We start from the raw sequence: 25,031 nt of genomic DNA, 5'->3' as shown, positions 1-25,031 counted from the left end.
AAATACATGTATCTCGGCTACTATATAGCAGGTAAGTACGCGGTCTGGGATGCACCCCATGGCCTCAAGCAGTCGTCTGTTAGCACGTATAGCATTACAAATAATTAACCGCACTTGAACCTTTCGTAAAATTAAAAATAAAAGCACCTTAAACTGTATACGGTACCATAACGAAGACCAACTGTATGTCGATACGTGAAATTCTGGAGGGAACCTCGGACGGCATGCCGCGGGGACGTAATGACGTGTGCCGTTAATCGCTCTGTGTTCTAGAACATGTAAAACGGGGAAAGTATTCTATTTCAAGTATTCTATTCTAAAAGTGACTCATGTAAACACCTTAATCACAATATTGTCTTATTCACAATAAGGTCAGTAAGTAGATTACTGCTGTCCATACTACTGACAGTCCCTGTCGTCACATGAAGCCTGTATCAGAGTATGTTGTCATAATCTTGTATTTCTTGCATTGTTTTCAAATAGATATTGTTAATATAAATATCATTATAATTAATAAATGTGTAATAAAATGTACAATCCTTTAGTTATTTTATAAAAAAAAAAAAAAAAGATTTTTTTTGTTCTAATCCATGAAAATTCAGCACTTTTTAGTAGCAGCTGTTCACTGTCAGAATAACTAGATGGAAATACAATGCAATACAATCAGTGCAATGACAATAAGATAATACATATGTTCACATCACACACAAATCCGTTTAGTTTTCCCATTGATTGAGAACAAAAAAAAAGAAAAGCTAATGTTAGTTCAGCTGAAGCAGCACTGCTGCCTTCAACATGGCTCACTTCTCAATCAGCTTTTCAAACAGATTACACCCTTGGTTACTTGTGAAGTGAAGCTAGACGGGACTTAATGAACAGTTCTGTCCCTCTGCGGCCTCGCTGGGTGTCCATGCCTCGCTCTGCAATAAAACTGAGCTCTCTCATCACTCTCGTGGCTCCTGGTATAGCATGTAATTGTGCGTTGAATAAAGTGGATAACTGGCCTCAGCAAATTAGAGTAATTTGTATTTCAACAGTCATGCATCAGTAATTGTAGTTCAGCAAATGGATTCATGACTAGTGTTTGAGCTAGTGTTTATCTTATGTAAAGGCAGTTTTTTAATTAGCTAACATGTTACACAAAACAAGTAAATTTTTTGGTCAAAGAAAGAAGTGAGACGTATACAATTTTATACAAAAAATTGGTTTGGGTTGTCTGAATAAGCTGTCTTACTGTAGGTAAGCAGAAATGAACCTGCAGTAGGTGTGGCTTTTTTTTTTCTTTTCTTTTTTTACATCACAGGCAACATTTAAATGCAGGAATCATAATCAGGTTTCGCTGTTTCATTTGAGTACAGGTAAGAGGGAGAATGTATGATTTATCTAATTATTTGCAAGCAATTTATTTTTGCTAATTATTCAAATGTATTATACTACACCGCTGTTGAATTCTGGAATCTGATTGGCTAGAAAGTGTTGATTATTTTTTCAATAACAGCACAGGGTTATATTAAAGGGCTTGTTCTAGTATGTTATCATTTCAATGATGGATGCTTCACATAATTTAAGACATACTGTCATTGGAAAACAATTAACTCCAAATTGTGTTGGACCACATCACACCACCACTGAACCGTGCTACTTTTCTTGCTTAGCATTTCTAGTGTTCTATTTTTACAGCATCTCTGTGCTTTCCTCCTTTTCAGTCTACCTCAACTGTCGCAAGTGTTGGCATGTCATCCTCCTTGTCCGTCAGCTCTCAGCTAAATAAAGTACTACGCTCCCACTACCTCAGCCTTCCTCAAGGAGGTCTCTGTCTGGTCACCTATGTTTGGATTGATGGCTCTGGGGAGAGCCTTCGGAGCAAAACCCGAACCTTGGAGTCTGAACCCAGCAGCATTGAGGGTATCACAAGAACCTAGTCTGAAATTATGCTATAATCGAGAATTATTTTCTAGACCCTAACGAGACTAAAATTAAGATTCTGTCAGTTGGAAAACATGTGCTTAGTCTAGCTATTCAATCCATAGGCATTTTGGGAAAATAGGATGATAGTGTAAATAATCTACCTCTTTTACATTCATTACACCCATGACTGTATTTCATGTGCACCTTCTCAGTCACTACAGATATATGTCCATGTGTAATCACCTGACATGACTGCCAGTAATACAATCGTCTGCATAAATCTACAGTCTGGACGAGAAATAAATCTATTTTTCATACTATTCTGTGTGTTTTACATCAGTGGTACATTTGGTTCCTCAAAAGTCCAAATCCAGCTTAAAACATTTTTAACAGCAAATAACTAAATAAATATAAACTAAATAACTAAATGATAAATAAACTAAATAACAAATAAATAAAATGAAACCTTATTGATGTCATTTTTTAACCTTTGTAAGATAGGGTGGTTTATCATGTACATTTATACAAGCTTTCCCTGGAACAGGGAGTGAATGTATTTATTTTTGGAAATTTTTACATTTTAAGTGTGACTGACTTTTTTGTACGTTCATGATTCTTACAGCAAAAATGAAGTGGAAAAAAACTTAACTTTACTTCTCTGTCAATACAAACACATAGAACTAACATCGTTTGATGGGCTATTTTTGTGATTCTTTCTTGTTTCTTGAGTGTTCTATTTTTGTATTTGAAATAAAGAATCTGAAGCTGTACTTCAACAAGTGCATGTTTTTCTTTGTATTTAATAAGTACTTGTACAATGGTAAGGAATTTATATTTGACATATCTGATCACTGCTGAACTTTTCTGCTAGATATACCAGAGTGGAACTTTGATGGCTCTAGCACTAACCAAGCTGAGACTTCTAGCAGCGACATGATCCTGGTTCCAGTATGTATATTCAGAGACCCTTTCACTCTGGACCCCAACAAACTGGTGCTCTGTGAGGTGCTCAAGCACAACTGCAAACCTGCAGGTACAGACAAAGATAGCTCATTTGATTAATGGTTGATTTTATTATTGATTTTTAATTTTTTTTTTTTTTTTAACTGTATTTTGATTTGTATTCATGTGTAGACACTAATCATCGGCATGTCTGCAAGAAGATCATGGAGAAGGTGAAGGACTTCCACCCATGGTTTGGGATGGAGCAGGAGTATACGCTGCTGGGTATAGATGGACATCCTTACGCCTGGCCATCAAAAGGTTACCCCAAACCACAAGGTGAGAAATTAAATTTATGTCAGAGAGCTGAAGTAGATGCTTAGGCATTTTATTATGAAACACAAAAGGATAGTGCTTGTCCTAGCGATTAACAGGTATTTACACATTTTAATGTGTTATAGGTAAACTTGGGAAAAGCTCAGACAGAAAGTATACTGTAGCTTTTGAAGCTGAACCTGTATCTAATGTTTCTGTCGATGTAATTATCATCTGCAGAAAATGTTTTTTCTTATCTTTTTATCAGGTCCATATTACTGTGGTGTGGGTGCAGATAGGGCCTATGGCAGAGACATTGTAGAGTGTCACTATAAAGCATGCATTTATGCAGGCATCAAAATTTGTGGTGCCAATGCTGAGGTCAAGCCCTCTCAGGTAACTTCCAACGTCCATTCATTCCATTCATTATGGGCCGTATTCAGATTCTGGGGATTCAATACCACAATCGCACACATCAATATTCAGACCTCAGATTTAATTACAGACGTAAGTTCTGTTCAGAGTTTATTCATGAGTTGCACACTTGAGGCAGAGTTTACTCAACACATAGGCATGTTTCAGTTACATGTGATTCTGACCTTTTTTTTTTTTTTGCGTGATATTGGCTCAAGTGAGGAGTCGTATTAGGTTTAGCAAAAAAATAAAAATAAACTAAAACACTGTGCTGGATCATGGGCTATTTTATAAGCTATAATTACAGTTAGGACTGCTTGTATGTAAGTGCTTGTATTAATATGTGGTTGTTTAGATCCTTTAGAAAGTGTCAGATGCTTCTACTCTAGAAAAATCTGAATGAAGAGCCCAGAAAAGCAAAAATGTTTGAATATGCACAAATTTACCCACGTAAGTATCAATGTAAACTTTTGACCTAAGTCACCAAATCTGAATACGGCCTTTTGAACACGTGAAAGGTTCGAAGATACACGTCGCTGAACAGTTTTGCTTGTCTCAATACAGTGGGAGTTCCAAGTGGGTCCATGTGAAGGAATTGAAGTAGGAGATCACCTGTGGATGGCGCGCTTCCTATTGCACAGAGTGTGTGAAGACTTTGGTGTAATTGCCACTCTTGACCCCAAACCCATCCCAGGGAACTGGAACGGAGCTGGCTGCCACACTAATTTCAGCACCGAGGCCACTAGAGCAGAAGGAGGTCTTGAGTGAGTAAATTTGTGTGCATGGATATGCAAACACAAACAGGTATGTCCTAATGCATGTCCTTGTGCTTCTCTCCACTATATTAGGCATATCGAGAAGATCATAGAAAAATTACGCGCACATCATGTCCAGCACATACGAGTCTCAGATCCTCATGGTGGTCAGGACAACCAGAGGAGACTCACAGGCTTTAACGAGACCTCCAGCATCCATGAGTTCTCAGCTGCAGTGGCTGATCGTGGAGTCAGCATCCGCATCCCCCTGCAGGTTGGCAAGGACAAGCGTGGATATTTGGAGGATCGCCGGCCTGCCGCCAACTGTGACCCATATGCTGTGACTAGTGCTATTGCTCAGACCTCCCTAATGGAGGAAGAGGAGGAAGATACCTTGAATGATCTGGATATTAATGATTTGGAGTAAAACACTCCAAATAATACTAATAAACATGGTTTAATGTTACTGGATATATAATATATAGTTTATAGATTTTTTTTTTGAATATGTTGAATATACGTATATACTCTATATACTAGATAATAGATCCATGCTAGTTAGAACATACTCTTAAAAATGCTGAAATGATACACAAGCGATTTGTTGTAAGGCAAGACGTTGCACATAATTATACCAAATGCACATAATTCTGACAGTGTCTATACCAGTACGATGCCACTCTGTAAAAATGTGAAATAATGCAATTTTGAAAGTGTCTGGGAAAACTGTGACATTAGCAGTGCTATAAAATATGTTTGACTTGCACTGTATCTTAAGCCTAAGAAATTATTGTTATTCAAATTTGACATTTTATTAAATACAAAGGAGTCCATGACTTATTCAAAGCATATCCTCCTTGAGTAAGTGTATATGTGTCTATATGGAGAGCAATGATGAAAGAAACAACGCAGGGAAACAAAAAATAGAATTATTTATGTATAACCAACCATCCATATTAATAAAATAAAAAACATACAGCATGATTTTCCTCTGAGCACCCTCCCTCTCAGTTTGTTTGCTCAGAAAGGACCCATCTATAGAGTTTAAATAGCATCTTTAATTGCATGAGTTGGTTCTATAACCATTTAAACCATAGCTTGGCAAGGGTAAAACAGTTGCTGAATATGAATGAATAAATTATTACTGTCCAGTTGACATCAGACATGGTAAACGCATTGTGTCGAATACACTCCCATATTAATCTATATAGCCATAGAAAAACTATGCTTGCGTCATTTCAATTTCTGACACTTTTACTGGTCAGGACAACTAGAGAAGACTCAACAAGCTCTCTAACATACACTATTCTCAGCTGCAGATTACTTTGTTCAGTCAGCATCCACTCGCTTTGTTGTGGCTATTTGACAGACTGTACCAATGGCATCGGGTACTACGGTACCCTCATATGGTGCCATCCAGTACCCAGAAACATACAGTATAGTAATCCATGGGACCCTCACCCAACAATACTGGTGGCCTAACAATGAACATGATACTAATTTAAGAATTCCATCTCAGCCTTCTGGACCAAGCCATTATTTGTTGTTTGGGTTCATCTTCATGGCAGAGCGGGGGACAACAACTTGTCCAAGTTTGGGTAATATTAGGCACACTTCAATTTTTGACCATTTCCTGACCAAAAGCACACACAAATCTGTTCTTTTTTTCCTCTGATCTTCTTACCACCACAATAGGCATATCGGGGGGAAAAAATTACACATGCATAATATCTATTACATCAGATTCTCCCAGTGGTCAGGACAACCAGAAGAGGATTCAACAGTGGCTAATTGTGGAGTACGCATCTGCATCCTTGTTCAGCTATTTGGAGAATAGCTAAACATGAGTCTGCTGCTAAATGTGACCCATATTCATACACTATTGCTCAGACTTACTAATGGAGGATAAAAGAGCAGAAAGACATTTAAGTAATACGGATAGCAATAAATAAAATTCAATAAATGCACTGAGCAATAATTAAATAATTACAGGGTAAGAACAGGATGCTTTCTATGTATTTGTGGTCTGTTTTAGGATGTGACAACATGCAATGCAAATGCAAAAGAAAACAATAGTTAGCTTGTGTGAATGTATCAGTGTGTGTGTATATAACTCAACCACTTCATTTCAGAGCAAATTCCACAAGGGGGCAGCACATGCAAGCACTGCATCTTGAGGACCCTGAGTCATATAAGAAATCAAGTTGCAGTATGAAATCCCTGTTAATAATCTATGAATAATATTCTTAAACTCACCATCTAAGTGCTGCTTACGGTTCATAACATGAACATCCTGTAGCCCTGTTGTATTTGTTTGGATTTTGTTTGTTTGTTTGTTTATTTATTTAATATTAGATGTGCATTCTTATCCTATAGTCTAGCATAAAGCCTCTAGACCTACTATTGACGAAAAGAACATCAGTTTGTGGTCGAATTGTATTGACAGCTAGTTTGTTTAAGCCATTCCAGAAATAGATTTTTTAAAAATTGGAATTAATTTAAAGCTACAGACATGTAGAGCATGTGTATTTAAAACAATCAACACTCTGGTTCAGGTATTTTTTATGTGCAAATCAGTGATCCCGTACTGTCAGATTTTTTCAATTAAATTTATTCTGTGCCGTTAAATGTGCATCTCATACCAAAAAGGTTTTAAAGGTCATAAGCAGGCAAGGCAGTCACAATTTGATTTTATTATGTAATCTAGCATGGTATAAGCATTTGGTTTTTTCCCCCTTACATACTAGCCATAATATAATGGGATTTTTCTTTTTTTGCTATGTGTGTAGACTTAGTGTATGTCAGCCATAGTTACATTTTTCAACATGATAATGCATTTTAGATGTGCCTATAATACATTATAGATGTGCCTTTTACGTACTGGTATACATATGTATTCATATCAGTCTAGCTAAATTTAGAGCTAGTGTCTGAATTTGGGCTGAACTATATGGGCAAAAGCAAATTCTGATTATATTTCCACACACCTTGATTCTAGGATGCCTTGCACTGCATTGATACAAACTAATGTGGTATAAACTAATGCGGTATAATTAAAGATTGTGTTGCTTAATCATTACCAGAATAAGCTTTTAAAGAATTTATCATGTCAATGAAACCCAGAGGAAAAAATGTTGGAGTGATCTACTATGTGTTGCTACCTTCTACCATAAAACTGTGATAAGGTTAAACAAACAATTTGCTGTGCAGTATGTATCAGATCAAAGCAGAAATCGGCCTCCAGTAAGGATTAACGTCTCTCTTTTCTCTCCATCCTATCTTCACAGGATGTTGGTGAAAAGTGCTGGAAATTAGAACCTTCAGAATAATAAATGCCTGCGGATGACATGAATTAGATGTCATTTGCTGTCCTTTCTGTGCTCCCTTTGCTCAAACAGAATTAGACTACATAAGCCAGGCCTGCTGTAGAGACAAACTGCAGCTGTCAGCATGCCCAAGAGACTGGAGAGTGTTTTTCATAAAATATGGGTGAGGGTTGAAAATCCATCATGGTTGTCATTTACTTTAACCATAACAGTGACATGTGAAGTGAAGTGATCTTCTTTCTTGCACACGAGTGGAGGTACAAATCAGAAAGAAGGTACGATTTTTATTGTATTCTATTTCTAACTAACTTAGTACATTATTATACTCTAAAAAAAAAAAAAGAGCAGTGGGATCCACGAAGACAAGCTAGACAGTCAGATGATTTTTAAAAATGTATTTATTTTTAAAATTTTTATACAATGGTACAAATCACAAGCTGGTTTATAAAAGTTACTCTATTTATTATTAAGTTCTTATAGTTATTAGCCTGTTTGACTGGTTACTTGAATCGAATGGATTTAATCCAAACCTCAACAACTCACAAACAATAGCTTTATAAATAATTTCAATTTAAGACTTAATGTGTTCTGTTGGTGGAAAGTTAAGCAATAAAAACGTGTCTCGCTCCAATAAATAGACAATATATTATTGCACATATATAACCGATGAGGTATATAATAGATAATAGTTGGACAAGGTTCATCAAAATAAAAATGTTCTGACAGGGTCAGTGGAATTATTTTCGACCAAAAAAAAACAAAAACCCCCAAAACCCCCCAAATACCCTGCCCTGGAATGTACGATTGCAAAAAAATTGTACACCCTTAAGACAAAGAAATGATCATTCTTTCAGTTTCGGTTGATTGCATGAAAGATCTCGTGTTCTGGATTGTTGTCTTGGGATTGTAAATTATTGATTGATTGATTGATTGATTGATTGATTGATTGATTGATTGATTGGGAAAAACACACACTGGAGGCACACCTAGTCTAGTTCAACTAGTAACCATGTAGGATGCACTCAACCCAACTGTACTGTGAGCCATTGTTTACTTTATTAATATTCTAATATCTTTTATTAATAATCTAAATACATTTGCAGAATGAAAGCACTTACTACATGAAAACAACAACAACAACAACAACAATAATGCTGCATAGGCATATTAGCAAGGCCTGCACTGCACGCGCTTCCTTGTACTTCGTGATGACGTCACGCACTGGTTTGTCGACCCGGGGTGGAGAGAGTCGGCGTGAGACAGAGTGAGGAATACGGACAGAGAGACAGAGAGAGAAAGAGAACGAGAGGGAGAGAGAGAGAAAACGCTGCAGGTGCGACGTCACGCGAGGCTCCGCCGTCAACCGCACGGATCAAGCCGAATCTCACGCGCTTTTTGCCTCGCGAGCACCGATACGATGGGCAAGCTACAGGAATTCGACATTACTTTCAGCCACAACAAAGTGGTGTACAGCCCGGGAGAGACGATTTCGGGAACGCTGAGGATCCTCACCGCCAACTCGCTGCAGTACAAGGGTGAGCGGCTTCGTTCGCGTCCCCGCTCGCGTCCCCGTTCGCGTCTCCGTTCGCGTCCCCGCTCGCGTCAGCGCGTACCCGCTGCTCGGGTTTAGACGGTCACCGATGGAGTGCAGTGCGTTTAGATCGGATTTGTAATAAGGATATTTGCGCTTTTCAGCGTTTCACGTATCCGGATTGTCAGACTCCAGTGCTAAAGCTACACAGCGTGCTGAGCTTCCCATATTCATCTCATCTAACGCACCTGATTACACTAATCCATTTATTACCGAATCCAGATGTTTAACAGGCAAAACAAAACTGTTTAGGCTTGTCTTGTGTGGCCTTCAGGGATCCGGGTTTGACCCTGCTGCCTTCTTTCTTATTTCTACTAAGATCTTCTGAGTGAAAAGGAAGTATGAGAGGAGAATGAATCAAACACTCGGGAGCATGTTGTTATAGGAAAACAATCAAAAATGGTGTGGTGTGATACAGCTTGACACAGTGCAAAGTTACCACTACCATCCCAAAGTTGATTATTTTCCAACGACGGCACTCCATGAAGCATTGTATTCCTCATACTCCATATACCACAGCAATTTGTCAATAAACGACATGTCATACTGTTTTATCCATTTACAGTTACGGTAAATGTCACGGAACAGCCGTGGAAAAAAAAGGAGTTAGTTCCTGTTATGACTACGTTATACCAGCCATAAACAGTCGTTCGGCCATCAGACTCTCTTATGCAGTTAGTAAGATAAAAACGCAGCTTGTCACGCTATCGAGAAAGCCGTACTCGTAAACTAGTTTTGTCCTGAAGACTCTGCCGTGTTGGAAAACTCACTGGCCGTTACAAAGTTCTGACACTGGAGACTCCTTCCATGACTTTATAAAAGCTTTCTCCTTACAGAAAGCTTCATTAAATGAACGATTATACGTCTTGGTTAAACGACAGCACGTTCAGCTATTAAACTCTGTCTATATTATCTGGACTCTTTTATATACTCGTCCCTGTGAGCGAGCTCTTATTGATAATGTATTAATTGTATAAAGCTGTGAATTGAATCGAACACATGATTGAAAATTAACCCCTTCCGACCAATCAGATTCGAGAATTCAGCAGCGCTGGGGTTGTCTGTAGATGAAATACGTAGAAGAGGGATTGTTTGTTACAGTCCCAGGTAGGTGGCGTCCTGTCCAGATCGATGATCTCCCTCTTGTAAGCACATCTGAACATGTTTCTTAGTTGGCGAATTGATTCAGGTGTGTTTGAGCTGGCAAATCACTCTGACCTCACAGGAGAAGAATTTATAACCGTTGGCTTCTAACAGAAACTGGGTATTTTCCAACTCAGTACCGCCAGCTGCCTGTCTCACACCCTGACGTGTTTGTGAAAACATGCGTAAACCTTATGACATGCACTAAACAGCTACAAGCTATGGAAGATTGCTTCTTTCGAGCGAGCAAGTTAGCAAACACTGTCTGTTACGCTGTGATCTGTTTATAATGATTACACAGTTCTCACCCCGATCAGTCCGTACAGAATAAATTTTTTGTGTGATTGCTGCGGCCAAAAATGCTTGATTTTGCTTTTTTCAAAATTTGTGATGCAACATTTTTTTTGTTTTTGTGTGTGTTTTTTTTTTTTTTTTTGCAGATAACTTCTTGAATTGGCAAAATTGCAATTGCACGGAATTGTTTTGCAAGGTCTTTCGCGGTGATGTTTGTTAGTAAATGAGACCTTTTAGCTGTACTCATGTTAGACGCACGTGAATCTAAGAGAGCGTTGGCTGAACGCGCGTTGTGATGACGTGTCTGGGCCCAAATCTGCGGAAAATCCGAGTTCAACCGAATATTGTGGAATTTGCTTGATTTTGTGTTATTGACTGAGTTAAAATTGTGTTAATTATTGAGTTTGAAGTATTACCCTATTGTCAGTGTTGTTTGCTTTGAGCTAGCAGCATTAGCGTGTTGCTAGGATATTTGTTTTTTTTACTCTGGGATACACTAATAGTTGTTTACTTTGAGATACAGTCACAGTGTTAGCCTGTTGTTAGTGGTATTTACATTGAGCTATCAGTGATAGCTTGGTACAATGTTGTTTACTTTAAGCTATCAGTGTTAGTTGCTAGTGTTTTCTTTGATTTTGACGTGTTCGCCTGTTGTTAATGTTGTTTTGCTTTGAGCTAGCAGTGTTAGCCTATTTCTAGTAGTGTTTACTTTTGGATACACTCACAAGTGTTAGTGTTGTTTATTTTGAGCTCACAGTGTTAAGCAGTTTACAGTTACAGAAATTCTCATGGTTTCCACTACAGATACCATTAAAACCATTAACAACACTTTCGATTCACGCGTAGAGGTTGACGATGAATTTAACATGTTTCCACAAGTTGGTCGAATGTGATGACGTATGCAGTAACCACAAACAGAAGAGGAGCTAGACTCATACTTGCACTTCTCTCTCTCTCTCTCTCTCTCTCTCTCTCTCTCTCTCTCTTTCTCTCTCTCGCTTTCTCAATATAGTACAGTTTATTTGGGAAGGTCAGTAATTTACCAGAAAGTCACAGATTAAGGTCGTCTAGCACAGTTTACTACTAAAAAATTTACAGAGAAGTGAGAATGTACTCATATGTGACATCTAAGCCCAACACAGTTCATCAGGAAAGAAACGACACAATAAGTAAGGGTGGGGCAGTTTAAACGCTATGCTACAGTTACTGTATTTGGTGTGTTTTGATTAAATAGAATTATTGTGCCGTTTCAAGACAAGGCATTAGATTACAGTGTCGATTATTGATTTAGGGGAACTGGTGAATTTCGCCATTTCCTGGTGAAAGAAATTAACATCTCACAAAAGATCAGCTTGTATTTCAATCTTTCTGTATGTGTATGTTAGGCAGTGACAAACTTCTGTCTCTTTAGTGCATATTTTGCATGAGCGCACACCCTGCCTAGCCAGCCATTTGTTCTAGACGGTGAACTTTGTGAGAAAAATAGGGAAAAAATACCAGCCTCTGCAGCATTCTCTTTGTCAGCAGAGAGCAAGAAATACATTTGCATTAGTATTCAGTACTGGGCATTAAATACTGTATACAACACACTGAAAAAAGTAGCAGCGGGTTGAGTTTGAGAGTACATTTTTTTTAGGTTGGGATGCTTTAGTACTGCTTTATCTGTGTGATTGAGGTCCTCGTTTAAATTAGACACTGCATGGCACTGTTATTATTTTTGCGATGGATTTTCCATCCTTTAAATAGCCTTATCACTGCTGTATGGTTTGACTTTTAGCCCTACTCGCACACAAGTCTCTGTAATACATTTGTTTAACTTCAGGCAGACGATGTAAATCGAGAACCCGAGCCGCAACCCGATCTGAATATTGAAAGTGCACTAGCTTTTTTTCTTCTTCTTCTTCTTCTTTTTTTTTTAAACAGCAGAAACATTACACTGCACATAACACTCTTTATATTTAAGTAGCTTTGGATATTTTGGTTAAAGTCGCTGTATACCACAGCGCTGTTGAATTCTCTGATTGGTCAGTAGGTGTTGATTAATTTCCTATAACAGCAGCTTTTTTTCATTTATTTTACATCTTGGGTTTCAGTGCTTTGTCAGTAAGTTTCCCAGCACAGGCGAGGTTTCAGAGAGTAATTTGTGCTTTCCTTTCCCCGCCCCCCGCTCTGTAACAAGACAAGCTGCATTTTGTTGTCTTTTTAACTTGATAAGAGAGAATAAATGAGCAGCTGGTAAGGGAACTGTGTATAGCTGCAATGGCCTGAGCGATAACAGGAAGTCACTCGTTTCATGGACGTTCCACAACATGTACACAAACATAGCTGTAAACACATTAAAAGTATGACATGCTGTTCATAACATTGTAATACTTGGGACTTAGTAACTTAGTAAAACACTTTGGGACATGCTGTTATTTTAAAATATATTAGCATTTCTGATACAGTAGCGGAGTTGGACCGTTGCTAGCATTGTTTACTTTGCACTAGCAGTGTTAGCTAGTCGCTAGTGCTGTTTATTTTTGAGCTAGCAGTGTTAACCTTTTAGTACTGATAGTATGTATTGTGGTGTATGATGAGTAAGCAGTGTTAGACGATTAGTAGTGTTTGCTTTATGCTCGCGGTGTTAGCTTGTCTTTTGTGTTTACGTCAATGTATGTTAGCCTGTTGCTAATGTTGTTACTATTAATGGTTACAATGTATGTGTCATTTAATCAGTTGCTTTGTTGTTTTCAGCAAAGTTTTTTTAAACAAAAAAAAGAACAATTGACCATTTTTTTGTTTCAAAATTGACATCTTTAAGCGTTTAAAACATTTCATGGAGGACAGAGGAATACAGTCGAGAACTGAGGGAGAAAGGTCTAATTGCTAGCAAATTAGCTTCTTCCACCTCTCTTGGTAACCAGAGACAAATGATAAATATTTAGAGCTTGATTTTGTAAATATCTTTGATAGGAAAGTTCTTGACATTGTTCTGTACGTTACTGTCTCAAAAACTGTCTTTAGATGTCACTTACAACTGAGGTTAGTTTTTTTTCCCGCCCTCTACATTGTGTCTGTGCTATCGGCCCATTCGCTACATACATACAGTAGACAGTAATTAAGTAGTGTTCTTTCAAATCTGTTCTTGAAAGCCCAGTCACTAGAATACATAATAGATTAGAAGCTGAGAGACAACAGCATATCTCCTCTTTCAGACTTTTCAGAGTCTGTCTGTGTGATCTCCTAAAGAGTCTCTAGGATGCCAAAAAAAAAAAGGGACAGATCTGAATTTGAATTTCTCCTGAAAATGGCACATTTGCAATCCAGTCTTATCCTAAGCCCTGTTTATCTCATCATCATCAAGCCGGTATTTCAACTAATACATTTTATTTTTTTTCACACCACCGGGAAGGCTTTTTAAAAACACAACGCTGGAAATGCATTCCTGCTTGGAATAGCAAGCATGTCATTACTTTTCCCCTCAGACACCTGCTAGTGGGTGGTAAATTACCTTTTTCAGCAGTGAGTGAGTATGTGTCATCTAAAGATGTGTCTGCACCAGCTGCTTCCAGGTCAGAGCGACAATAAATAAGAGAAAGGGGATGGAAATTTTCCAGTGGAAAAGGTTTCTCTGATGTTGTGTCGTGGCTCATCTAGATCATGAACGTCTAGAGCACTTCCTGCATAGGGTTTGGTAACCTTTTCATGGACCACCTTCCTGATAACAATATTCATGCCCAAACGGACAAACCCAAGGCCCAAAATGACCTTGTATGTAATGGTGTACATCCAGTACTTCTCAGTTACATATCCTGACTGTAGGCTAAGGAGCAGCTGCAGAAAGAGTTGCTCAAGAGGAAGTGTGTGTGTGCTTCTTCTTTTTTTTTTCTTTTTTTTTTTTAAAGGGCTTAGAATGAGAACTGTCATACATTTTCAGTTAATACGCACTGTATCACTCATTTGATTCACTGTCTGTGGAGGCACTTAATGCTTACATAACATTGTCCTCATTCTCTTTGGCTCACGTGATGTGGCCCAATGGATTATTTTCCTATTACAGCACATCCTAAAGTCTTTTATTCATCTTAGACCACAGCATTTTACCCACACTTAAAATTTATTAATGTTTTAATGGACGACACCGTTTATAGTTACATGCAAATTTGTAGAACGACCCCGAGACAAGTTATGCTGCGTTCAAGGCACAACGTTTAATGTCAACTACAACTGGTAAAAAAAACTACCGAAAATGTCCCCTCAACTTGAAATTTCAACTCTTCTACTTGGTGTAGTTTTCTTAAATACCAGTTGACATCAAGTCAACATGGCCGCTCACCCGGTGAACAATGTAAAGAACACGTTCTCTACTTTTAAATGAGTTTATAACAGTATTGGCTTTAGATCAGTCAATAATTACAGACACGGTACTTGGTTAAGTTAATAACATTGGCCGTACTAATCACTGCTTTGAGAAGATAGTCAATCCATTTATTATTAAGATCAAAGTATGTGTTCCTTCGAGTTGTTACTATAGAAACAGCAACGTAATGGAGAACGAGCACATTAACAGATCATTTGAATTCTAGCCGGAACTACTTTTTTTAAGCTTATTGTGTCATGTTCATTATGGAACAGTGACCAAGAAAATCTGAAACAGAAGTCTGTTAAATCTTAAATCTTAATTCCAGATGTTGTTAGTTGTGGAAAGACATCCAGGACAGATGGAATTGGGTGGAGTAAAATCTGCTTCCGACCACCGCAATTATGCAGTGCTATCTGCAAACGTGTGACTCATGATGCTGCAATGTCACTTTTTTTTTTTTTTTTTTTTAAAGGGAAGTGATCTCTAGCCCTCACTTGATTATAAAATAGTGGGATTTTGAAACATTTTTGATGCATCTTGTAATCTTGCTGTTTTTAAATATGATCATTTTTATCAGATGCTGGAAGATGGCCTGTCGACTGAATGTAAAAAGGTGATGTAATTGTTTTTATAGTGCAGCATATATACCCTGGCTTTTTGGCTTTCCCGGTCCTTTAAGGATTTTCCGGTCCTGATTGCAATGACATAGTCTGTGGTACTCTCTAATAATAATATAGGCTTAGATGCTTAAATGCACACACACACACTCAGGAAATGAAAGAATCAAACACAGCATTGTAAGCAAAAAAACCCATTAACGTTAACCGACCTGCTTTCAGCAGTGCTGAATAAACAAATTCAGCATTGTTGTTATTTCCAACCCTGTCCTCGATAACCTTAGTATTTGTATTATTAACTTTAAAATATCAGTTTTTATAAATTTTTTACAAATATGTTTGGGGTTTTTTTGCTTGCACGATGTGTTGGCAGTATTTCTGCTTTAGATGCGAACGAACATCCTTCATTGGACACTATTGTTCAAATGAAATGTTTCCACGACAGTTGATTTACTCAGTAAGTAATTAAGAGTATGAATTTAGTGCAGGTTTTTACCCACTGTTTTAATATAATTAAATTTTTTTCCTGCTCACTTTTACTTTATAAAGTTCTGTGTCTATGATTTTTATGCATAACACAATAATTACAAATGAAAGTTTGCCATGTTCCTTTTTTTAAAATATATATATATATATATATATATATATATATATATATATATATATATATATATATATATATATATATATATATATATAATGGTGCTCAAAACATGCTCATAAAGCTTATTCTTTTGCACACACAGCACTTTCGGGTAATTTAAAAAACAAAACAAAAAAAATCCTAGGGTTATTATTAATTATTTAAAAAAAATTCCTATACAGTACTATTACATTCAATGTTCTCCTGTGGTATTTATTTTTTGAAGTACATTTACATTTAAGCATGAATTACTTTATCCCTTGCATTTGAGAGCAGCAGTGAGTTGGGATTTTGGTTCATTTTGTACCAGAGAATTAAAACATTTTTTTTTTTTTAGAGTTCTAAATGAAAGTCATCATTAATTTAACCAGCTGATTTTATGTTATTAGTACTGTGGAAATACTAACCATCCATTCAAGTTACATCTTAAGAGCATGTATTAACCTGTCCATTTTGTTGAGTCTGTGAGGATGTTTTTCTCAGTGATCGTGTCCATGTGCTTTCTGTCAGTGGCTGGTCCTGGCTGTATGCAATGACACTCTTTTGTTGAAAAATGGTCCAGTATTTACCGGACACTAGACAGGCTGTGTATCGACTTACTAACAGACTAACTAAGGTCATAAGGTGAAATGATCCCAGCCCGCCTTAGACCTTAGAGATACACTGTGCTTCATTATTGATGAGGCAGTGAATTTTTCATCAATTAGAGCAAGACACCAAAGACAAATAGCGTAGGTAATTTTATCACCACATGCTCTGTAGAATATGATTGCAAAGTGAGCATCAATATATATCAATGTATAGCTGTGAAAACTACAGGTTTTCTTGAACCTTGAGCGGGTGGGTTTTCCATAGAAAATAATATTTCAAAGTTTAGTAGGCAGTACACTCTTCATTTGTCTCACTTGGTCAATAAGGAAATAGTAATAAAACACCTAGTTTCTACAGTATATAGCTGTGGGAATAATAGTCACTATACTGCTGAATATAAAGAACGTTACGGGAAATGGAAACAAAAAAATCAAATGAACAACAACAAACAAAAAAACCGTCATAGCATTGAATGCAAGTAACCAATTTAGATATAAGTAGACAGTATGGTTTAGATGAAACAGCTAAAAACATGCTTGCCCTATTTTAAAAACCACTGGTCACTGGTCGTACCACCGCTGCTTCATGAATATGATCTGTGCAGGAAAATAGCCAGAAGGCAAAATTAAAAATGAACATTTCCATGTGGTTTTGTTTAAATATATTTATGGTTTCTTAAGGTCGAGGCATCAAAGTATGTTTATAAGCAGAAAAGCCCATTTTTTTGTGTGTGTATTTCTATTGAGGATTGCCAATATTACATTTATTAAGAGATGTGTTAGCTTGTGATGAGAGGTTACTCTGCAGTTTTTAACATCTACGGATAAAACACTATTAAGTAATGAGCGGCAAACCCATGGGACTGTCTGTTGTCATCTCTTAGGTGGAGCCCTTCTTTTCATTAGCTGCTGCCTCAAGAGGCTTGATCATGAAAGGTGACACCACTTTTACTGTTGCCAGACATGTGGTTCAGCCGTGCCCAAGCTCTGTGGTGCTGGGAATCGGGTCCTCGCTCCATTTCCGACCGATTTCTAGTGTTCTACTTGCAGATACATGTTATAGAGAATAGCGTCCTCATTTGACTTTATGCATTTGGAATGGTTTTGTCTTTAATAAAAATGGATAGCTATGCCAGGCTGTCGTGATCATGAGCATCATATTGATTCGATAGACTTTAGTAGATCCCGTGTGGATCAAAATGATGGCTGCTGCATTTGAATCATCATTGTAATTTCCATAACGATTCCAAGGGAATCTTAGATCCCTTAGATCAAAGATATACTTTTAATTAAGATTCAATTAAAGATCATGGCAGGATTTCTATCAAGCACTGGGAACAAAATTCAAAGTGCACTTTTTAGCACAGTTGGTATAAAGTGTATAAAGGCAATGGCAGAAAGGTGCTCTTTCAGCATAGTGTGCATGCTAGCCATATAAATGCTATTTGCACCTTGCAGCACACTGCAGTGCTACCCAGAGCCTCAGCTACCACTGCAGTGAATGATGGATCGAGTGTGTCATCACATTATTTGCAGTGCTGAGCTACATCTATGCAGCAATGTTTCTCCTCAGTAATCTACCACTGGACACATGCACCATGATTCTGCATCATCATTTTAACCTACATATTTAGGTCAGTTAGATAATGAGGTTTGCTGCGGATTGAGCCAGTTTGTGATGAACACAGGGCGATTGGATGTTGTCGGCTGGAGTGGTATCATTTTGATGAAAATGTCAGAGGGATTGTTGAGATTCCTCATCATGGGTGGAATGGTAGAAGCACTTCTCTTTATATTCACAGGCCCAATTATGGAGGGTTTATTCAGCTTCATAATCAATTCTGTCATGGTCAGAATTAATATAGAGACATAATAAAAGCTTGGCCATGGTAAGATTTTGCATGAGGAAATGAGAGAACTACACCAAGGTCTCTCCATTTAGATCCATCCATCCATCTTCTATACCGCTTATCCTTTTCAGGTTCACAGGGAACCTGGAGCCTATCCCAGGAAGCATCGGGCACAAGGTGAGGTACACCCTGGACAGGGTGCCAATCCATCGCAGGGCACACTTACGTACATATTCACAAACCCCCGCAGCACAGGGAGAACATGCAAACTCTGCACACACAGGGCCACAGTGGGAATCAAACCCCCAACCCTGAAGGTGTGAGGCGAACGTGCTAACCACTAAGCCACCATGCGCCCCTCCATTTATATCCCCTGCTGAAAAAAAAACCCCCAATAGAAACCCTCATAACATTTGTAGTGGTTTTAATGGAAACGATAACGGTCCCTTTGGGTCTCTACTGGTATTTTGTTACCTTCTATTGGTTGCATGTTATGTCTAGTGGATACCATTATGGACCAATAATGGTAATGGTTTTAATGATGGTTTGTAACGGTATTTGTAGTGGAAACCAGGTGTTAATTTACAGCATAGCATTTTAATTGTAGAACGTTTAATGGTGTTAGTAGTACTTAAAAAAAAAAAAAAAAAAAACACTTTTTTTTTGTCAGAAAATACTATTTTTACCTCAGGAAATAAGTTTCTTGTTTTTTTGTTGTTGTTTCTTTTTACCTCGGGGGAAAAAAGCTATCTTGGCTACCAAGATCATTCCTAAATGTTGCTCTTAAAATGCTACATTTGCTACAAAAAAAGCTACTTCTTAAACTATCTTGTTCAAAATGCGACTACATTAAAAAACACACACACACAAAAAAGTTACAAGTTCATGTAACTTAAATAAAAACAGTTAGCTGGTTAGTTTAGCAGGGTACTGTAGCTAGCTAGATGGCTAAGTACAGTCAACAAATGTTGTTGTAGCGTTGTTTTTGCTCGGTTTTTTCTTGTCTTGTCAGTTTTTTTTGGAGTGTAATCCTGAATTTAAACGTGAAGTCTCAGCAGAGGAATTGTATTGTAGTGTCCATTATATCTGTGCATCAGCTTGGTGTCTGTACAGATTCATGCCAAAGGCGCTGGCACCTTTTGACCCTGACGTTGCTGCACTGTGCCTCCTGGCACCTCTGCCAATCCACCATCTGCCCTCTACGGGAGATTTCAGCATGGTGCCAGGAAAAATGCCCAGACTCCTACACACTGCTTTTCTTTCACTCTCTCTGTCTACGGCTTTGTCTCAATGATCTTCAGCCAGAGACCGTGGGTTGATACATGATCATTTTTAATGCCTGTTCACTTACTCAGTATGAGTAACAGCTGTGGTGTATGTTCACGTAAAGCAGAACAGGTTAAAACAAGCCATTCAACTCATAATAATTTTAAAAGTTCCTGACGTATATTTCTCTTGAATCTTCATTTTGACGATTGAGCAGAGCAGGGTTTGGGTTGTCAAAGCAATTTGCAGCCAGGGACCACTTTAACTGCAAAATAAATTACACGGAATCCATCGACAGATATTTATGAGGATAATCCAATTATTCAGATATTAAGCTCGTTATGTAAATGTGTACAGCAAGATTCTAGGCATTTATTGGAACGTTTTTATTCCTGAAATTTCCAATAATTTGACAGCAAATTAGGTGTCCACTAATTGTGATTTCCACTACAAAAAAAAAAGGGGAAGAAAAAAAAAACCCATCATGGACACACCCCCAGCTGTGCTTTTCAGACCCCTGGTCTGAGAACCACAGAGATTCCTGCTAATTAAAAAAACAGTCCTAAAATGATAATGTAATGGTGAACAAATCATAAATTCATTAACTAGCCCACAACTGAAACCTACACTGTGCTGCTCAGCCCCATGTTTAGGTTACCCAGAAACTTGATTATCTAGATTAAAACGTATTATCCCCAGAGTATGACGAGCTAAGTGCATTAAGTACATTATTGTAGAGTAATATGAGGTGTTTTTTTATTGACTCTAGCCTTGACTACATTTTCACTCGACATACTATTAGCAGATCTGTGCGACTGTTTTGCAATGTTCTGTAGTTTATGCAGTTTCGTCACTGTTTCCACATCCCTGTGAGTTACTGATTGGTTAAAGAAAAAAAAAAATAAGGAAAAAAGTCTGTCATTACAAGATGCTAATAATAGTTCAAACTGATGGGCAGGGTACATCCTTGGTTAATGTGTGTAGTTACGATGTAGTCTGTAGTCAAATTAAATAGTGGTTTGTGAAAGTCAATACAGCATTTTTTTTTCTTTCCCTAGGGTTGGTGTAATATAGCTGCAGTTTTTGCTGGTTACATGAGCAGCCTAATGAATGGCCACTATAAATAAAATCGACTGATAGTCTGGATTGTCCCAGGATCTGGGGCTAGTGATTTGTCCATCTCTGGAATCACTCTGAAATGCTGGCTGGATTGACTACCAAGCCCGGAAACCATGGTCTTTAATTTGACAATAAGATATTGTACATATCTGATTATTTTTGGTACGTATTTTTGATATCTGTTTGACCTTTCTTCAAGCTGAAGGCCAAGCACTATACAGCAGCACTATAGAGAGAATTCTAAAGAAGAGGGGGAAGGCTAGAATGTTACACATTCCTTGGTCGTCCACCCTCGCCGATTGCATTCTTACAGTGGTTTGAATGCTTACGGTTATAAGCCACTTGTCTGTTTAGTGATCTTTTACAGCCTTACTCTTTGCTAGATACAGTATTTCTAGGAACAAAATCCACCCTGGACGACTTGCATGTTAATTGTCGGCTTGCATAATAACACGATCAAGGTTTTTCTCTCATGCCATTTTTACTTTCCTGTACTCGTTGGTCTTCTTAAACTTTGGTAAATGTTACATGCATTACCCAAACATGCACTGCCGTTCAACTACCTTCTGATGGTGATGCCATTGGGATTTAGCTCTTGCTCCGTCTCTACCCAAAGAGAACGAAGAAGCAGCACTTTAGTTCTTTAGTCCGTCCAGGTGTCACATCTCCTCACACATTCTGCTCAAGAAGGTAAGGTTGATGCAGCAGCGCTTTAGTCTTTTAGTCTGTCTCACCTCCTCATTCATACACTCTGCTCAAATGGGTAAAGTTCCTATGCTTCAACTTTCATGCTGATACCGCCATCACGCTTGTCTTCTCATGGTCGAGCCGAGTCTCTGCACTAGCAATGTCCCCCTGTGATGTGAGAGTGGCAGACAACCACATGAATCTTATGGGAATAACGAAAAATGCAGCACCAGCCAACAAATTGCCACCAGATTCGCCATGCACATCACAATATTTCAAATGAACACATTTAATGCGAGTTTTCTATCAGCTCTGTCGGATAGATTTAATCAAAATTGTAAGAAGATGCAAAATGGTAGGCCTAAGCAGAAATTATTTAAATAAGATGATAGTAGAAGTTTATACTCTTTTCTATAGATAGGATCTTAGAAGCAGATCTCAGTCAGAAAGAGGGCTTTAATGTGGCATTTAACCAATGTCATTTTTGCCTAGTATTCAAGTCATGGCCACAGCAGATGTATGGGAATTTCCCAGCCATGATTCCCAGCTTTTGTGTGCAGGTACTCTCTCAGATACTGAACTGCTCAGAACAAAGAGCCTTTTGCTTTCTTCATCAGCCACACAGATCTGACAAGGTTAGAGCCTGGAATGTTTTAGTGAAGAGTGAGTAATCATTTGAATGATTTTTGTCAGAGCTGATAAGGAGTCAGTTGCTCATTCAAGTAAAATCCAGACTGTTGCATTTAAAGTGCGTATGGACTATTGGCAGAATTGAAATGAGCAAAGACTAAAATTTGTAGCAGTAAATGAAACTTAAGTATTTAATATCTCATCTGTATCTGGCAACACGGTCTCATAATAACATCCTAAGACTGCTAATAAGCAAGCAAGATTTTGTTCAATTTCACACAAGCTATAAGGATATTTACATTTGTGCAGCGGTACAAGTCAAGGTTTATTATATTACTTAGTAATAATTTAAATGCATAGTGAAGAACAAGGCCAAATTTGGTCATTTTCCAATTCTACTAGCTGCCTTCACAGGTAGGGTGAAGGCTAGCACGTGCTTCCTCCAAGACCTGCTTATGCTACGTTATCGAAAGTGCCAGCTGCCCGCTTCTGCTTACGTGAGCTCACAAACACCCATGATAAGTTAATGTTGCTCACATTGACAGGGGACAGAGTAATGCCATCCGTCCCAGCCAAAAAGGCCAATTTGCTCTCTGGGACACCCAGTTATGGATGGCATGTTTGGGACTCTAGCTGGTAATCTCCCAAATACTTTTCTGTTGGGCCACTGGGGAACTTTTGAAGTTGCCAGTGACTTAGCTCTCTGGACAATAAGGAGAAGTCCATTCCACCAGTTGGTTTCCAGAGAAGAGCCTTGATGATGATGCTGTATCTTGAGGGATGGTAGTTCAATTTGACCTGTGCTATAGACTTTTGGACTTTTGGAGAAGGGAACATGGTGCAGATTGGGGTTTGGTAGGTAGCACCTGGTCCATTTTTAACTTTGTAGCAAGCATCAGTGATGGGACATTGAAAACAACTCATGGAGATGCATTCTAGATCAGTCGTGGGGGTCTGGTGCTTGGGAGAAGACCTCCCAGGAACAAGTTGGAGTGGTCCAGTCTTGATATGACAAGGAACTAAACAAACACTTGAGTGGCCTGCATGGAAAGAAATGACTTTAACCTCCTGATGCTGGAAAGAAGAAACCTGCATGGCCAAGTCAGTTTAGCAATATGTAGAGAGAATGGTTGTTGGCTATCCACAACCACAATGAGGTTGTATGCATTGTCTGAAGGCGTGATCCGAGAGTAATAATGGCTGCGGTCGTTAAATCCACCATGTCGCCTTAACCCAAATAATTTCCGAACTCTGAGGCTGTCTTGAAGGAAATTCAAAAAGTATAATATAAAAATAAATAAGTATAATATAGCTGCACGCAGCGATGATGGGCCCAAGCACTACGATGCCATTGCCACCCGGTGGGTGTATGAAAACAACACATAGTGAAGTGAGTGCTGTAAGGTAAAACACCCAAATATACAAAGAAAAAAGTATTAAAGTTTACTGCACTACTGTGACAACACTATTTGAAGCGATTCGGGTAAATATAAGAAGACTATTTAAAAGCCTGTTTTAATTGACACAATTTCTGCTGCCAGTTGGTGGCGCTATAACCGTGACTCACAATAGTCACATCCATGTGATCAGCCCCCAGTACCAAACCTACAGCTCAAGTTTGATCTAAATCATTCAGTGCACTCAGAAGATATGAGACACTTCCTGTTTCCATTTTTTCACCATAAATTTATTGCCTCGCCGTGGCGAAACCATTCGCGATATCAAAAATCCCTTCACAGTTAACATCCTCAATGTCTTGGCATAATATTCACCAGGTTTGATGACAATGACGTGAATCCACTTTTCACAAAATCCAAAATGGCCGACATCCTTTTGGGCGGCGCTAATGATCATCAGCACGAAAGTTGTTCGGGTCAATGAGAACAATATGTTTACTGAGTTTCGTGAATATACATACAAGTATGTATGATATATGCACCACCTTTATGTACCACGCCCACACCCAGGCACTACCCTTTGCCCGGGCCTCTGACGTGTGTGCCGTATTTCATGAGTTTTTGAGCATGTTAAGGGCCTCAAAAGCCCCTGAAAGCTTGAGAAGAAGAAAGAAAAGGAATACTCCTTAGGAAAACAATAGGGCACATTCAGTGCTTGGGCCCTAAAAATCTTATTTTTAAACGAAAACAGTACCAACTTATTATATTATATTATGTTATATTATTGAATTGGCAAAATAACGACCATCTGAACAGGATCAAGCCCTGTCCTCTTCTTCTTCATTAATCTCTCAGTGCGTGTGACAATAAACACCATCACTGATTGTAGAAATTCATTCCTTGTCATTGTTGCATTATTTTTTAAATGAGATTTTCCACCCTGTTTGTAATACATATGAAGCAATGAGCAATCTCTTAAGGCTGGAAAATGGAAAAGGGTTGTTTACATTGCCTGCATTCTTTTTTTCAGTGACCTGTGAAAGATCCACAGTGACTAATAGATAGATGTCTGGCTTTTTTCTGCATTTCTACACAGCTCGTGTTTCTCTTAGTGCAAAGTGTGCCGATAGTATTGACCTTTCATGCTCATGTGTCAGAAGGGAACAGTATGAGAAAGTGTGAGTAAAATGTGATTTTCT

General features: G+C 38.2%; 2 protein-coding genes across 2 annotated transcripts in view; both read left to right on the top strand.

The window, feature by feature from the left end:
* The first annotated feature begins 350 nt into the window (after nt 1-350).
* LOC108278589 (glutamine synthetase) lies at nt 351-5,150 on the top strand. The gene is made up of 7 exons (XM_017492037.3): nt 351-439; nt 1,707-1,905; nt 2,780-2,941; nt 3,043-3,189; nt 3,434-3,561; nt 4,144-4,343; nt 4,428-5,150. Exons 2-7 carry the CDS (start codon nt 1,734-1,736, stop codon nt 4,759-4,761), a joined length of 1,143 nt encoding a protein of 380 aa, XP_017347526.1. The 5' UTR covers nt 351-439; nt 1,707-1,733; the 3' UTR covers nt 4,762-5,150.
* A 3,751-nt stretch (nt 5,151-8,901) lies between these two features.
* arrdc1b (arrestin domain containing 1b) overlaps nt 8,902-25,031 on the top strand; it is a 47,962-nt gene continuing 31,832 nt past the window's right edge. Inside the window, exon 1 of the mRNA XM_017492934.3 lies at nt 8,902-9,195. Within this exon, the coding sequence (XP_017348423.1) occupies nt 9,078-9,195 (118 nt within the window). The 5' untranslated portion in view covers nt 8,902-9,077. The remainder of the gene's footprint in view (nt 9,196-25,031) is intronic.

The sequence above is a fragment of the Ictalurus punctatus genome, chromosome 18, assembly GCF_001660625.3.
Source record: "Ictalurus punctatus breed USDA103 chromosome 18, Coco_2.0, whole genome shotgun sequence".
Lineage (NCBI taxonomy): Eukaryota > Metazoa > Chordata > Actinopteri > Siluriformes > Ictaluridae > Ictalurus > Ictalurus punctatus.
Note: the sequence above shows the minus strand (reverse complement) of the source record. Positions and strands in the feature narration are given on the sequence as shown.

What these genes read in the sequence shown, in the direction of transcription:
- LOC108278589 (XM_017492037.3), top strand. Translation starts at nt 1,734, where the DNA reads ATGTCATCCTCCTTGTCCGTCAGCTCTCAGCTAAATAAAGTACTACGC. An exon ending in AGGTTACCCCAAACCACAAG is followed by an intron (nt 3,190 to 3,433) that starts GTGAGAAATTAA and finishes TCTTTTTATCAG; the next exon opens with GTCCATATTACTGTGGTGTG. An exon ending in AGAGCAGAAGGAGGTCTTGA is followed by an intron (nt 4,344 to 4,427) that starts GTGAGTAAATTT and finishes CCACTATATTAG; the next exon opens with GCATATCGAGAAGATCATAG.